Here is a 12930-nt window from a genome sequence, read left to right as displayed (position 1 = left end):
CTCCCTCACTTCCAGGGAGTGAAGTGCTGCTGGAGGAGCTGATTAACTGGAAAGGATTGCTACAATCACAGCCATTCCTGACACTAATATAAAGTGATAGAGCTTTAGAAGCTCCTCTGCACTAGAAAGGTGACATCATCCCCATTTGATGGTTTCCAGCAAATCAGAAGCTTCATTTAATCACTGCTCAGGTTGACAAAAAATACACTCAGCTCACTATTAATTACACAGGATCCAAGCAACTCCTGCTGAACAGGACACCAGCTAAATAAAAAGCTGAATCACCAACACCCTTCTTCACAAGGGGCAATAATATGGTCAAAACTTGCTCTCCATGTTCAGGACAGACTTCAACAATGCAAAGGAGTTTCAAATCCAAGAGAAAAACTGGTGTGAAATCCCTTAGTAAAGGCTCACAAGCTGGTCAAGAGGCACCTCTGCATTTTGCCATTAAATACTAGGGAGAATTGAACTTGAATATCCTATACAAGCTCAGAATTATTTTGAGTTTGGACAATTAGGTAACAGTTAAATCTCACATACTGACCATAAGGCACAGTGTTTTCCAGAGGCTCTGACTGCCTGGTGTCACTGGATACTGGCCACTGGGTGTAACTTCCATCGTAGTGACAACTAATGAATTTACTGCCATCCCTCAGCCAGTAGAGGTTCTCCAGTTGCTGAAAGAAAGCCATACAAATGACTGCTCTCCAGAGAGCTGTTATCTCCCCAAAACAACCCATTCTTACTAAAAAAGCAGCTTTGTCAGGCTCTCCCTGCAACTGATTTGTCTTCAGAGTGTCAGTGAGAGCCTTCCTGCCCTGCTGAACTGACTCTGGACTGAATCAATACCTGGCTGCCCAGGAAATGCTGTGTTGCTTTGTTATTCTGCAGGTCCCAGAGGACAATCAAGCCCCTGCTGTATCCAATTAGGATCTGGTCAGGGTTCTTAGGATGCTCCTGAAGGGCTTCCACCAGTTCACAGGATCTCCTGTTGCAGTTATCTTCTGGTATCCTGCAGGAGCAGAAGAGAAAACCAAGAGAAGCTAATTCCAGGTACAATCTGAAAGGACTGTAATATGAGAAATTAAGCTACAAAGTTGAAACAGGTAATTGCAATCTTCCCACAAATCCTTCAAGCAGCAGAAATATCTTATGGGAGACATCACACCAGGTCTATCACATGGACATGGACCCAGACCTGTTTTCTTCAAGGTTTACAATGAATTCCAGGAATCTACAGACAGTTTGAACCATTCATCCTATTCTCTTACAGAATAAAGGTAAGATGGAAATGTCATAGGAGATGTGAAGTAGGAGTTTTCAGCAGCACTCAGCAGAGTGATAAAAACCCCATTTGAACAAAGCAGCATCAGATGTTCAGCCAGTGGTTGAAAAAATAAATGGATAATCACAGCTAAATAATTTTTTTTTTTTTTTTCAAAACTAAACACAAGGGCTAGGGCACAAAGTTTGCAGATTGCAAAGTGAACGTGCTGTACCTCCACAGTACAGGCTGGACCAGGACAGAAACTGTTACTTAACACACACCAGGACGAAAAGTTACTTTCAGAGAGTCAGGCAGATATGGACAATGCTTAACACAACAGCGAGGCCCCGGTAGATAATCTGGGGTGACACTTTAACAAAGGATGTGTCTGCTAATGGGATTCCAGCTCTTGTTTGCTCACTCACCGCTGCAGCACAGCCTCGGGGCTGATGGTCCTGCCCTCCAGCACCCGCAGGGACGGCAGCTCCACCGCGAAGATGCTGCCACTCTCTGTGCCAAGGTACAGCACCTCCCGTGAGGAATGTGGAAGCACAGCTGTGACCTGGGTGGCACTTGGTGGAGAGCTGGGGATGCAAACAGACTCTTGTTACTGAATTTGGGAGAGTTAACAACAGAACACAGACATTTATCAGCGTCATTTGTTTTGGAGGCATGATTTTATTTTTTTTTAAGAAGGAAAACATCAACTTGAAGACAAATCATGTCAGTAATTTGACAAGTGCATGGACAAAGAACCAGACACCTTTTTTACAGAACCCTCTCTAAATGTTCCTAAAAACAACTCACCAAAAAGTGGCAAGATCAAGTGAAACTAAAACCACAACAGCATTTCAAAATCTGACTTAAGGCACGGTTAAATTTACCAAACCTTAAGATTAATAATTCCCATACTCACAGCAGTGAATGCACAATATTTTAAAAGATGTCACACTGCTTGAGCACTTTTAAAAGCTGGTCTCCCATGGCCTAGCCAGCTCCTGGTTGGTTTCCATGGATGCCCTTTCAATGGATTCAGAGGAGTGGCAGGCTGTAAGAACTGGACAGGCTCTAGCTCAAACAACAGCAGAATTTTCTGGCTTGCTTCTCCCCAGAGCAGCTCCAAGCCCTGCCTGCCTCACCCAGGTGGCCCTTTGAGGGTGAAGCGATGCTCTTCCCGCAGCTCAGATGCTCCTCCCTGCTGCTTCAGGCTCCAGAGGTGCAAGCTGTTATCATCCAGCAGTGTCACCAGCTGGCACTGCAAAAATCACACAACTTGCTTTTTTCAGAATGCCAGTATTAAATATAACACAGTAAATTTAGCAGTAGAGTTGCTGCTGTTCATAATTCCCTGCTAAAACAGGACTGGGGAGCTGGTTCAGTTTTTCATGGCAGTGGACAAACACTGCAGCAATGGGATTTGGGGGGTGGAGGGAAACAAGAAGCAGCCTAGAGGCTCAAAACCCAGGCACAGGTTATCACTGAGGGGGATGGCAAGGATTCGGGCTCCTGAAGAAGCTCAGGCTGTGCTGTAAAGCCCAGCCATGCAGCTGCAGGCTGTTTCTCACCTCCTGCAGGCTCAGCACAGGTTTGCTGAACACACCCCAGAGCTTTGGGTGGGGCTGACACACTGCTACACCACACTCCTCACATTCTTCATGTCCAACCTCATTCTGGAGGGTTGTGTCAGAATCCTTTTATGAGCCCAGCCCTGCTGGCTGGATGTTCAAATTGAAGCATTTTACCTGCTGCAGCCACACCTGGTGCAACACTCCCCATGGGAGTTTCAGTTTATACCATTAGTTAAGCAAACAGACACCCAAAACTGCCTCAGGAATTAAATCCCTCCCATAAAGAGGCCACTTGTGCTACACTGGGGGCATCAGGCAACAAAGTCTGACAGTCTGACAGTCAAGGGAAAGTGGTTAGACAGCCACCAGACATTTGGAAAATTCTGCTTTCCTATTTTTAGAGTGTGGCAATAACTGCTCAGCAATCCCCAGGAGCAAGAATCAATACTCCCAAACACAAAGGCAACAAACTTAACAGCAGATGAGGTTAGCAGTGCTGCTCTGAGCTCCTGAAAATAATTAAATCAGCTCAGCAGCAACTCCTGTTCTAACTGCTGTGCAAAGACCACCCAGTGCTGATGAAAAAATAGGGGCTGCAAAAGGAAAAGGAAGTTCTTGCTCCTGCAGCAGATTGAACTATCCTGGCCTGATTGCCATTCCCAGGATGTTGCTGGAGATAAATGAGTAACAGTTATGAACAAAAAAGCTACTCTTTAGTTTAAAGCTTCTCTTTTAGTTTTACTGAACATCTCCACAGCAACAAGCACTGCTGAGAGCACAAAATACACTGGGATAAACATTCCCAACCAAGCAGCACTTGAATATACTTGGAAATAGCCCAGATCCCTGGAATAAAACCAACACCTGTTTAGGAGAGATCTACTTATGCCACAGAGGTACTGGGAATGCACTTACCTGATCAGGTATAAAGTGAATCTGCATTACAGTGTTGTTTTCTTCATGTAAACCCATGAACTCCACCCCAGGAGCACCATATCTGATGAGTTTGTTGAGGATCTACTGTATTTAAGGTGACCCACAGCTACAATTAATTGATAAGAAGCTTGCTAGCAAGCAAGACAAAAAGAGATTAGTTTGAAACCATGTTTTACTGTTGGTGAGCTGCAAAGAATCAATGCAAATCTTTTGATTTTACATGCTTGTAAAATTTGCAGACTGTTCACTGTGGAGAACAGGGAAGTTCACTTCTTCCTTCAGTATATGCAGAAGAGGTGCCTGGACCCTGTTTTTTTCTCAAGGATGTTCAGTGGTTTCCCAGACACTACAATCCTGCTTAACTAATTTGTAACCAGGAGACAGATGGCTACTGCCTGCATGTGGAGCCCAGCCTCTGAGCACAAACACCAGCAGTGAATGATTAAGCTGGCAGAGACAGCACCAACTTTTCCTTTCTGGGCTGGGTGACATGCCTGTTTTACAGCTCATCTAACTTGTCTCTGCCATGAGAATCATTTCACACACACAAAAAATCAGACTGGACGTCATCAGCTAAAAAAAAAATAAATTACCACCTTCAATGTTTAGGTCTTTAATTCCTGGATGGTAAAAAACTCAGGAAGTAGAAGGCATTTCTGACTTCAGCTTTAACCTTTGAAATAGAATTGCTTTAGGGAAAAAAAAAGAATAAAAAGGAACCCTGCCCCAAATATTTAAACAACCCTGGAATTTACAATGTGAAGGATTGCTAAACTTAGGCCAGATCTAGTCTGACCTTCTGCATAGCAAGAGCAGAGTCTTGTTTAATATCTGCATCAGCTCAGCTTCTGTTGGAGCTGCAGCTCAGCTCTTGGAAAGATAATCCTGCCCTGATCAGACCCAAATCACTCCAAACCCTGGCGAACTGTTTCAGTGCTCCAGCAAGCCTTGCTTCCAAATTCATCCTTAATTTAACTTTTGAAGTGTCTTCAAAGCTGCACTAATTGTGCTGAGGTTAGAGAACTCTCACCCAAGTGTGGAAAGGATACAATTTGATGGCTCCTGACCGTGTCCCAATGGCCATGAGACGGAGGAAGGGGCTGTAGCCCAGGGCACTGGGCTGGTGGGGAAATCCATGTTCCACAGTCTGGGGGAGAGAAGGAAAAATCATGATCAGCAGCTTGTTCCACGGGCATTGCTGGGCAGGGAGTCAACACAGCCTGGCACTCTGAAATACAGCATTTAATGGCACATTTTCTGCTGAAAGGTGTTCAAACCTTTCTGATTTGCTGAACCTCAGCCTAATGATGAATGTGTGCCAAGAATCCTGGACTCCACAGCCAGGATATCCAGAAGTGCAACAGAAATGAAAGAGAAGTATTCTGAAAACAGCAGCCTGAGCAGCTCCTGATGTTAAGATTATAAATAACTCTGCATAAGCACAGCTTAGCCAGTCAATACAACACATTCCATCACTCCACATCAGCTGCACTTCTGTAAACCAAGTGCTCAGCACAATTGCAAAGTCTGACACAAATACTGTGAGCTGTAAGATCAGCTTTATCTGACAAATTCCACACAGGTCAGCCTTCCTGACCTCTTTTTGTGACTGACATGAAGAAATGGTGCAAAGCAATGCAGAGCTATGAGTGAACATCAGTGCTCATCAAGGAAACAAAACAGATTTCCTGTGAGCACTCAGGAAAACTCATGTAACTCATATCCATTTCCCAGAGGGAACACTGGAATTTAATGAGAGCAGGAGCCTGCCAGGCCACCTCAGAGCAATTCAAAGGCTTTTGGGACTAAAAACATGTCACTGTCACAGGGAGCAGTGTTGCCTGGCCTTGGTGTCTTCCCTAAAGTACAATTAACAACTGCTCCAGGAGGGAGATTTGGAGTGTTTGCACACACCACACTGAGCAAGCCTGATGTATTTACACAGCAGGGAATAATATCCTGCCATGCTTACAGGATGCACCAAGCTGCCTGGAAAACAGCTCAGTGAGGTTTTCAGAAGTGCTAATGCACAGCTCTCACCCTGGTTTAGGCAAAACCAGTATGCACCAACACACAGCCAGGAAAGAGGGCTGGTGTGCACAGATTAATAGGGATGATTAAGAGGGATGCTTCCTGGAAAAAGCTGATCCTTACAGGCCCAACTTCTGGAAAATATCTTCTTCTAAGGCAAGCAATAGGAATCCATTACAGTCACTATTGGAAAAAAAAAATAGAAAAAGCAGAGAACTATGCATCTACAGCACTTGCACCTCACTCCCATCCTCATTTCCATCATGTCTGGAGCAAAGCTACCACATCACTTAAATTTTATGTTTTTTTCAGCCTAAAAGTAACACCTGGACTTTATTTCCTGCACAGTGATTTCCCAACTTAATCCCCTGCACGAGAATCAAATGGAGCTGGTTTCATTTCTGTGGTCAGGCCATAGCCTGAGGTGCCCCAGCTGTGCAGAGCACTTTAATGTCCTGCTCAAAGACACAGCACAGGAGGATCCAGCTGACTCCAGAGGCTGCCAGTTTGCTTTGGTTTTACCCATTTGATCACAATTCCTAAGCTGCAAGAAAACACCTCCCTCCTCTAAATACTGGGTAGCCCAGCCTGAGGTTCTCTTAAGGGAAGATGAGCCTCTTTAGAAGATAAAACAGAAAATATTGGAGCATTTCCCAATTTTCTGCTTGCCAACTTATTATGCTTGCTCATTAGGGCAAAAGAGTAGACAGTAATTTTTTTACCTTTTGTAGCTAGTAAGCCAAGATTAGTACTACAAGCTCCAAGACCACTGAGTTTACTTCCTTTTCTGATAACTTAACCTCCAGCCTTAGATATTCATATTCTAAGAAGGTAAATTAAGTGTTAGGTTTGCATTATTAAAAACAAATTTTGAGCAGTCAGTCTTTTTATTGTCACCCTTGAAGCTGCTGCTAACCAGCCTTTGCATAGATACACATATCAAACTTCCTGGAGAAGGCTGTATGAAATTAGGAATTCATCAATGGACTCAGAATTGAAACAGAGCAGTTTTCTAATCCAGCACAAGCAAAGAAGAATTTCTCTGCATTGTGATACTGAGGCAACACAGAAAAGCTTCCTAATTGTCAAAGTGGTGGGAGTATAAAGCTATGGTGCAAAATTCTGGGAAAAAGATCCAAGGTAACATTATCTTAACAACAAATCAGACATTTAAATGAATCAGGTGTAGCACAGGCAATAAACACCATTCCACTCTCACCCAAAACAAGGTGAGGAACTTGTTAGGGAGACACCAGTGTAACTCCCCTGATAGTTTTAGTTTCAACTTGTTCACAGTCACTGCACTGTCATGTTATCAGCACAACCAGGTGCAATTTTCAGTGACACATCAATTAGAAACTGTGATTATTCTAAGATTTCATCCAGCCCAGAAGATAAAGCTTTAGCCACAACTCTCAGAAAACCATGACTTGTACAATACTGCAGTGCCTGTAAGGAAGCTGTCAACACCAGCCTTAATACTGGCCTAATTATATCTTGGGTTTGATGTGTTAATTTGTAAACACATTAGACAAGTCAATAAAAGCTTTAATTTTCAAGTATAAGACCTATGAACTTCACAAGCAAGTGTGTATTATTCAGTAATAATAAGAGGAGGGTGATTTATTTTTCACTCCAGGTTTTCATTCAACCAAAAATTAGAAGCACCCCCCATTCCACAGATAAATTTGCAAAAGAAAAGTATTAGTAACAACCACAGTGTGCTGCACAGCTGCTCATGGAGAGCAGTAAATGTACCTTCTGGGAGCTCTGAATCTTCAACCAAGATGCCCATAAAATGCAAGATAATTCTCTCTTATATCATTTGTTTCCACAGCTGGACAATAAAGGCTTCAGGGTGACTTTTGGGCTGCATTTGACACCACCAGGGCCAGGCATTCACATTCACTGTCCTGATTACCCAGATCTGTTCCCTGCACTTATTTGCACCCAGTTGTTAAATCACATCAAGGCAGCTTTGGGCTGCTCTCCTTTCCTCCCCTTTCATCAGACAATCCTTTCACCTGCCCAGCAGGTAAACGCAGCAGGGGGGAGAGGGGGGCAGGAGCAGCAGAGGTGACAAAGGAGCCTTTCAGCAGAGCTGAAATAAGAAACTGCAGTGCCCACAATGTGCCCTCCTTCTCAAAAGGGCCTTTGTTTCTATGGGGAAAGGTAGGAGCTTTTTTCACTCTCCACAGATTTGTCAGACTCAAACAAGCCTGGTGTCAGCAGCACTGATAGAAATGCTCCATGTCAGTCATATTTACTGCAGGAAAAATGTGATCAAACTGAACAGTTGCTCCCAGCCCACACTAAAGCTGTGCTGATTAAATTCATCTCTGCCTTCCTCCTTCCACTTGTCTCTGCTTTCCTCTCAGATTGTTTTATGACAGAGCAGAGACAAACCCAACCACAGGCAATACAAGCCCTGTCCTTTGTTAACTCATCTCCTGAAGAAACAATGAAACCTGTATGTGCTAACTCCACTTTGCTTAGACACTAATTCAGATTTCAGGAAAGCTCTCCATCACACCCATCAGCAAAGGGGCAGGAAGGCTGGAAACAGGGGAAAAAACATGAAGCCACAAATTAAACACAATGCTCCCAGTTGGGTAACATTCAGCTGTAAGACAGGCTGGTTCACCTGTGTGTTACCCATCATCTAGTCTGACAATGCCAGCCTGAACATGTTTCTTCTGCAGGGCTTGGACTGAGCCAAAGGCATCCAAATACTACTTCCAAAAGCAGGATAAACTCAAAGTAGACTGCCAAGTCCACATACCTTATCCCTCATTCTATCCACTGAGCTAAAAACAGATTCTTGCAACAGGTACACACAAGCATGGGAAGTTCTTACTCATACAGAGAAACAGATATGCAAAGCTAAGTGACTAGCAGAATTTAGGAAGATGTTTTTTGAAACAAACACAACTTTGAAGAGAGTCTGAAGCACCAGTCCAGTCATCAATCAGTCCTTTAGAACCATCTGGACCACCTCTTATGCAAAACAGAAATGCAAGAGAGAAGCATTAAGAAGATCACAGCCTATTTATACCTGAGAGAGTAAACAAACAAACAAAAATCCACCACTACCAATTAAATACACTTTCTAAATTAAAGTCCATTCTAGACCAGTGTGGTCAAACACATTTCACTGCACTAACACTAAATCTGTGTGGCACCATGCATTTATACTCAACTCCAGTGTAAAATGAGGGCAGGAATCCCCAGCACCTTTAAGGTACAGACCTTGCCTTTAGTCATCACACACTGAAGAGGTGCAAATCCACCGTGCAATTTCTCTGATCAGCAACTTTACAGGCCCACAAAGTATTTCCCAAGCAGGTTCTTAACCAGAAGTCTTTCAAAGACCTCAAATAACAAGTGTTTAAAAAAAAAAAACAAAACCCAAACCTGCTTACCAGCACTAATGTGCTTGCTCTAACAGCACATTAGACCAGGACAGCCTTGGCACACAAAGCACTCTGATCCTTGGCTCCTTGAAGCCACAACGTTCAACAGCTCAGAATTAAGGTCTGACTTTCCCAGATTTTCTCAGTCTACCTAGCTGTGAGTAGATGTTTATTGGATGAAAGGGTAGAAGCTTTCAAATGACCCATTATCTCTGGAAATACTGGAATGGGAGACACAAGAAAAAAACTCCTCACTTTTATGGAAGAAAAAAGTGTAAAAGATTCTGGTATAATGCTCATTCCCTTCTGATTTTTATTAGAAAATAACAAGTTACTGTGGCTTAAAGGTGCAAATGCATTTTACAAGGCCTTTAATTACCAAGCTGTTAATGAGAGTAAACCATTAGGAAGTGTCCAGAGTAGTTGTCTCTCTAGAAAGAAGATGTCATATTTACCTTCAGGACTGAATCAAATGGAGTCACAAATCCTGATGTCAGCTTCTAATACATATAGAAGTTTCCCTCTGCTGTAAAAGCCAGCTCTTTCAACTCTGTTTTGCATTATCCAAATTAGTGTGTCTCTGACAAGTAAAGCTTAGCCAAACATAAGAGAAAGGCATATTCAAGGAAGGGCCATCCCTAAAATAACAAAGTTTTTCCAAGGTATATATAATTTTAAATGCTTATAAGCAACTCTGACCCATCCCTGGGACATCTTTTCTGAAGCTGACATTACATTCAGCCAGATGCAAACAACTCAAACCTGGTCTGCATTCACTGATTTTTCTACTGCATCTGCACTAGGATTTCCTGGTGGTAACAGGCAGAAAACAGACCCAAAGCACTCTTGAGTTCCTTTGTCTCCCCAATGGCAGGAAGGTATGCATGGAATTGGTGCTGCTTAGTACCAATTACATTAAATCATTTATCTCAAATATCCACAGTTCCACTTCAAGTATCCATCTACACCACAATTCTAATGAATCAAGGAGGTTATTTCCTAGGCTGATTTCATTTATCCATTACACTTTTCAGCAAAATTCCACTCAAACCTTGGAAACACAAAACCTAGAAATGTATTTCCCCAAAGAAAGGGTAAGTAGCCATTAGCCTAGCCATGATTTAATACTAAGCATTTTCAAAGATAAAAGCACTATGCTCCTGGCCAGAGCTCAAAAGAAAAATGCCCAGAGTGTTGGATAGATAGCACAGCCATTGCCATTTCTTCTTCACAGAGGGAAGGAAAAAACCTAGAAACAGATTCAGACTGAGATAATAGTAAATTCATTATTAATGGCCATTGTGCTGCCTAGGTGCTAGCACAGCCTTTTAAATGCACATTTAAAAGCAGGGGTGCACTTGTAAATCCAAAGCATATTTAGGGACAAAGAACTCTGGCTTCAGTTGCATCACAAGCTGTGGCTTATGTGTATCTTTAGAAAAATGTTTATTTTTCTAACAAGGACTACCTATAACAGAAACAGTCCCAGCACACAGCAGGACAAATGACCACTCAGAGGGTAAAAAAGCTGCTGTGAAGATCTTTTCTTTCAGCAAGTGGCACTCAACAGCATCACAATATCCTTCCTCTCAAAAAAGGACAGGCAGAGCTGAGAACATGCCCAGGAGCTTAAAGGAAACTACACAGGCACACTGGGGGAGAAAAGGACAACTGAAAAGAGAACAAACCAGCACCTCTCCTAAATTTAACTTTTCCACCCCCACTCAAGGAGTTTATCCCATCCTTCTGCAGGATGCAGTGGCTCAGACAGATCTGAAGTCTGAGGAAAGCCCCATACCTTGTTAAACTGGAAAAGGTCCCGTTTGAGCCTCTCCCGCACTGGATCGTGGCCGGGTCTTAAGAACCTTCTCATCTTCCTTGCTGTAGTATCTTGGCAACAAATATCCTAACAAAATAGAAAAGAAAAGCCTATATAAACAAAAGCAGCCTGAGCAGAAAGCAGGCAGAAGTAGGTTATTTGTTTTAGTTTAGCAGGTAACAAATCAGCCAGAGCAGACTGAGACAACATCACTATCGAGTGACTAAAACCTGATACCAGTCTAGCACAGCTCTCTGCTGCAGCACTTCACAATTCCATTTTCACATTGATAAAGCAAACCAGCACAGATAAAACAAGAGGATTATAAAAAGGGGTTTTGCACTTGGCCATTTTTCGATCCCTTGAGTTGACCTTATCCAAAGAAAAGGCAAAACTGCAGCATTTGCATAAACATTCAGACAAACCCAAACTAAAGGCCAACTCCCAGGCTCAGGCATTATTGACTAGCATCAGTTTTCACCCCAGGTAACCCTCCAGCTATTGAGCCAAAGAGAAAGAATCCCATTTTCAGGTCTCTCCATGGGCATGGCAGAAAGGGCGCTGTGCTGCCTGCAGGGGAGCTGCATTAATTATTAACTTGCTTTTGTAAAATATCAACTCCCTGCTCGAGGTGGGGGCAGGGGAAGGGAATTTCACACCTGCAATTCACCGAGCAGCTGAAACACAAAGCAGCAAGTCCCAATGCCTGGGCTCTCACAGCCACAGAAGGATCCAAACAGGACAAATCAGACCTGACTCAAACCAGCAATCACAGGGGGAATCCCCGGCTCCAGCTGCCTACTCTCACATCTCCCCTGTGCACAGGTACTCAGTGACAATAAAACCCTGCCAACCCAAAAGCAAAGGTTTGAATCCACATCCTGACAGCTCACCCTGCTGTTAGTGCTCCTGCCTGCCCATCTCTCACAGGCTGCAGCTCACAGACACTTCCCTCAGTATTTTAATTTGCTGGACAGGGAACAATTTGCCAGCTACTCTGTACATGTGCAGTGGGGGCCAAAACTTCTGAGGGGCAATGAAGGATCAGAATGGATATTACAGATGGTCAGAAGAGGTTCATATACACCTACAGCAAGGTGGAGAGCAAGGGGATGACAAGAAAGAGGGACCAGGAGCACCAAAGGAACTGTGAACAGAGGGCCTTGAACCCTTCAAACAGTGGGGCTGGAAGTAACTGAGGGGAGGAGCTTTCACACCTGTACAGATGGGAACAGCACAGCTGGAAACAGGGTGGCTGCTACTGTGCTCCTGCCAGCTACAATGGTCATGGATAACAACCCAAAGCAGCCACTCCTGAGGAGCCCGAGTTGTTTTTCAAAGAGTTCCAGCAAGGCCTTGCACCAGCTGTGAAGGTCCAAAAGAAGGAAATGGTGTGATAAACAGGATGCTCCACAGGCATATTTTGAGAACTCCCTTTAGAAACTCCCTGAGCTTGAACTCATACCTCTTTGTTGCACTACTGTCCTTTTACCTTTCCTGCTCACACTCCAACATCTCCAGGCACCTGTGCAGCACAGCCCTGAGCTCACAGGACCAGAGGATCACTTGAGGATCATTCACCTGAGTCACTCAGTCCCTAGAATTACTAGGATCTAGGTGACTGGAATATGCCACCTACGTGTGACATTCCAGTCACCCGGAATCACTGGCAGCACCAATCAACACAGAAAAACTGGCTCTGAGCTACAGATGTCTGGGTTTGTGGGCCACCAGCACATGCAGGGGTGAAGAATGTGCACAGAAACAAATGTATGAGGGCCTCAGAAAAGAGAGCAAGAATAAAAGTGTCCTTTACTTGGAAAGTAAATAATTCTCTAACGATTTAGCACCTTAACTGAAATTTCATAGTGTCAGATCTTCTTTGTCAGACAT

The 12930-nt window shown here is 43.6% G+C and overlaps 1 protein-coding gene across 2 annotated transcripts in view; it reads right to left on the bottom strand.

The window, feature by feature from the left end:
- LLGL2 (LLGL scribble cell polarity complex component 2) overlaps positions 1–12930 on the bottom strand; it is a 32513-nt gene that overhangs the window by 14514 nt on the left and 5069 nt on the right. For both annotated transcript variants that reach the window (XM_056506151.1, XM_056506152.1), the window contains exons 2-8: positions 11017–11124; positions 4824–4921; positions 3754–3835; positions 2410–2525; positions 1696–1854; positions 853–1015; positions 548–680 (exon numbers count right to left, since the gene is read on the bottom strand). In XM_056506151.1, the coding sequence (XP_056362126.1) occupies positions 548–680; positions 853–1015; positions 1696–1854; positions 2410–2525; positions 3754–3835; positions 4824–4921; positions 11017–11091 (826 nt within the window). In that variant the 5' untranslated portion in view covers positions 11092–11124. The remainder of the gene's footprint in view (positions 1–547; positions 681–852; positions 1016–1695; positions 1855–2409; positions 2526–3753; positions 3836–4823; positions 4922–11016; positions 11125–12930) is intronic.

The sequence above is a fragment of the Oenanthe melanoleuca genome, chromosome 18, assembly GCF_029582105.1.
Source record: "Oenanthe melanoleuca isolate GR-GAL-2019-014 chromosome 18, OMel1.0, whole genome shotgun sequence".
Taxonomy (NCBI): domain Eukaryota; kingdom Metazoa; phylum Chordata; class Aves; order Passeriformes; family Muscicapidae; genus Oenanthe; species Oenanthe melanoleuca.
Note: the sequence above shows the minus strand (reverse complement) of the source record. Positions and strands in the feature narration are given on the sequence as shown.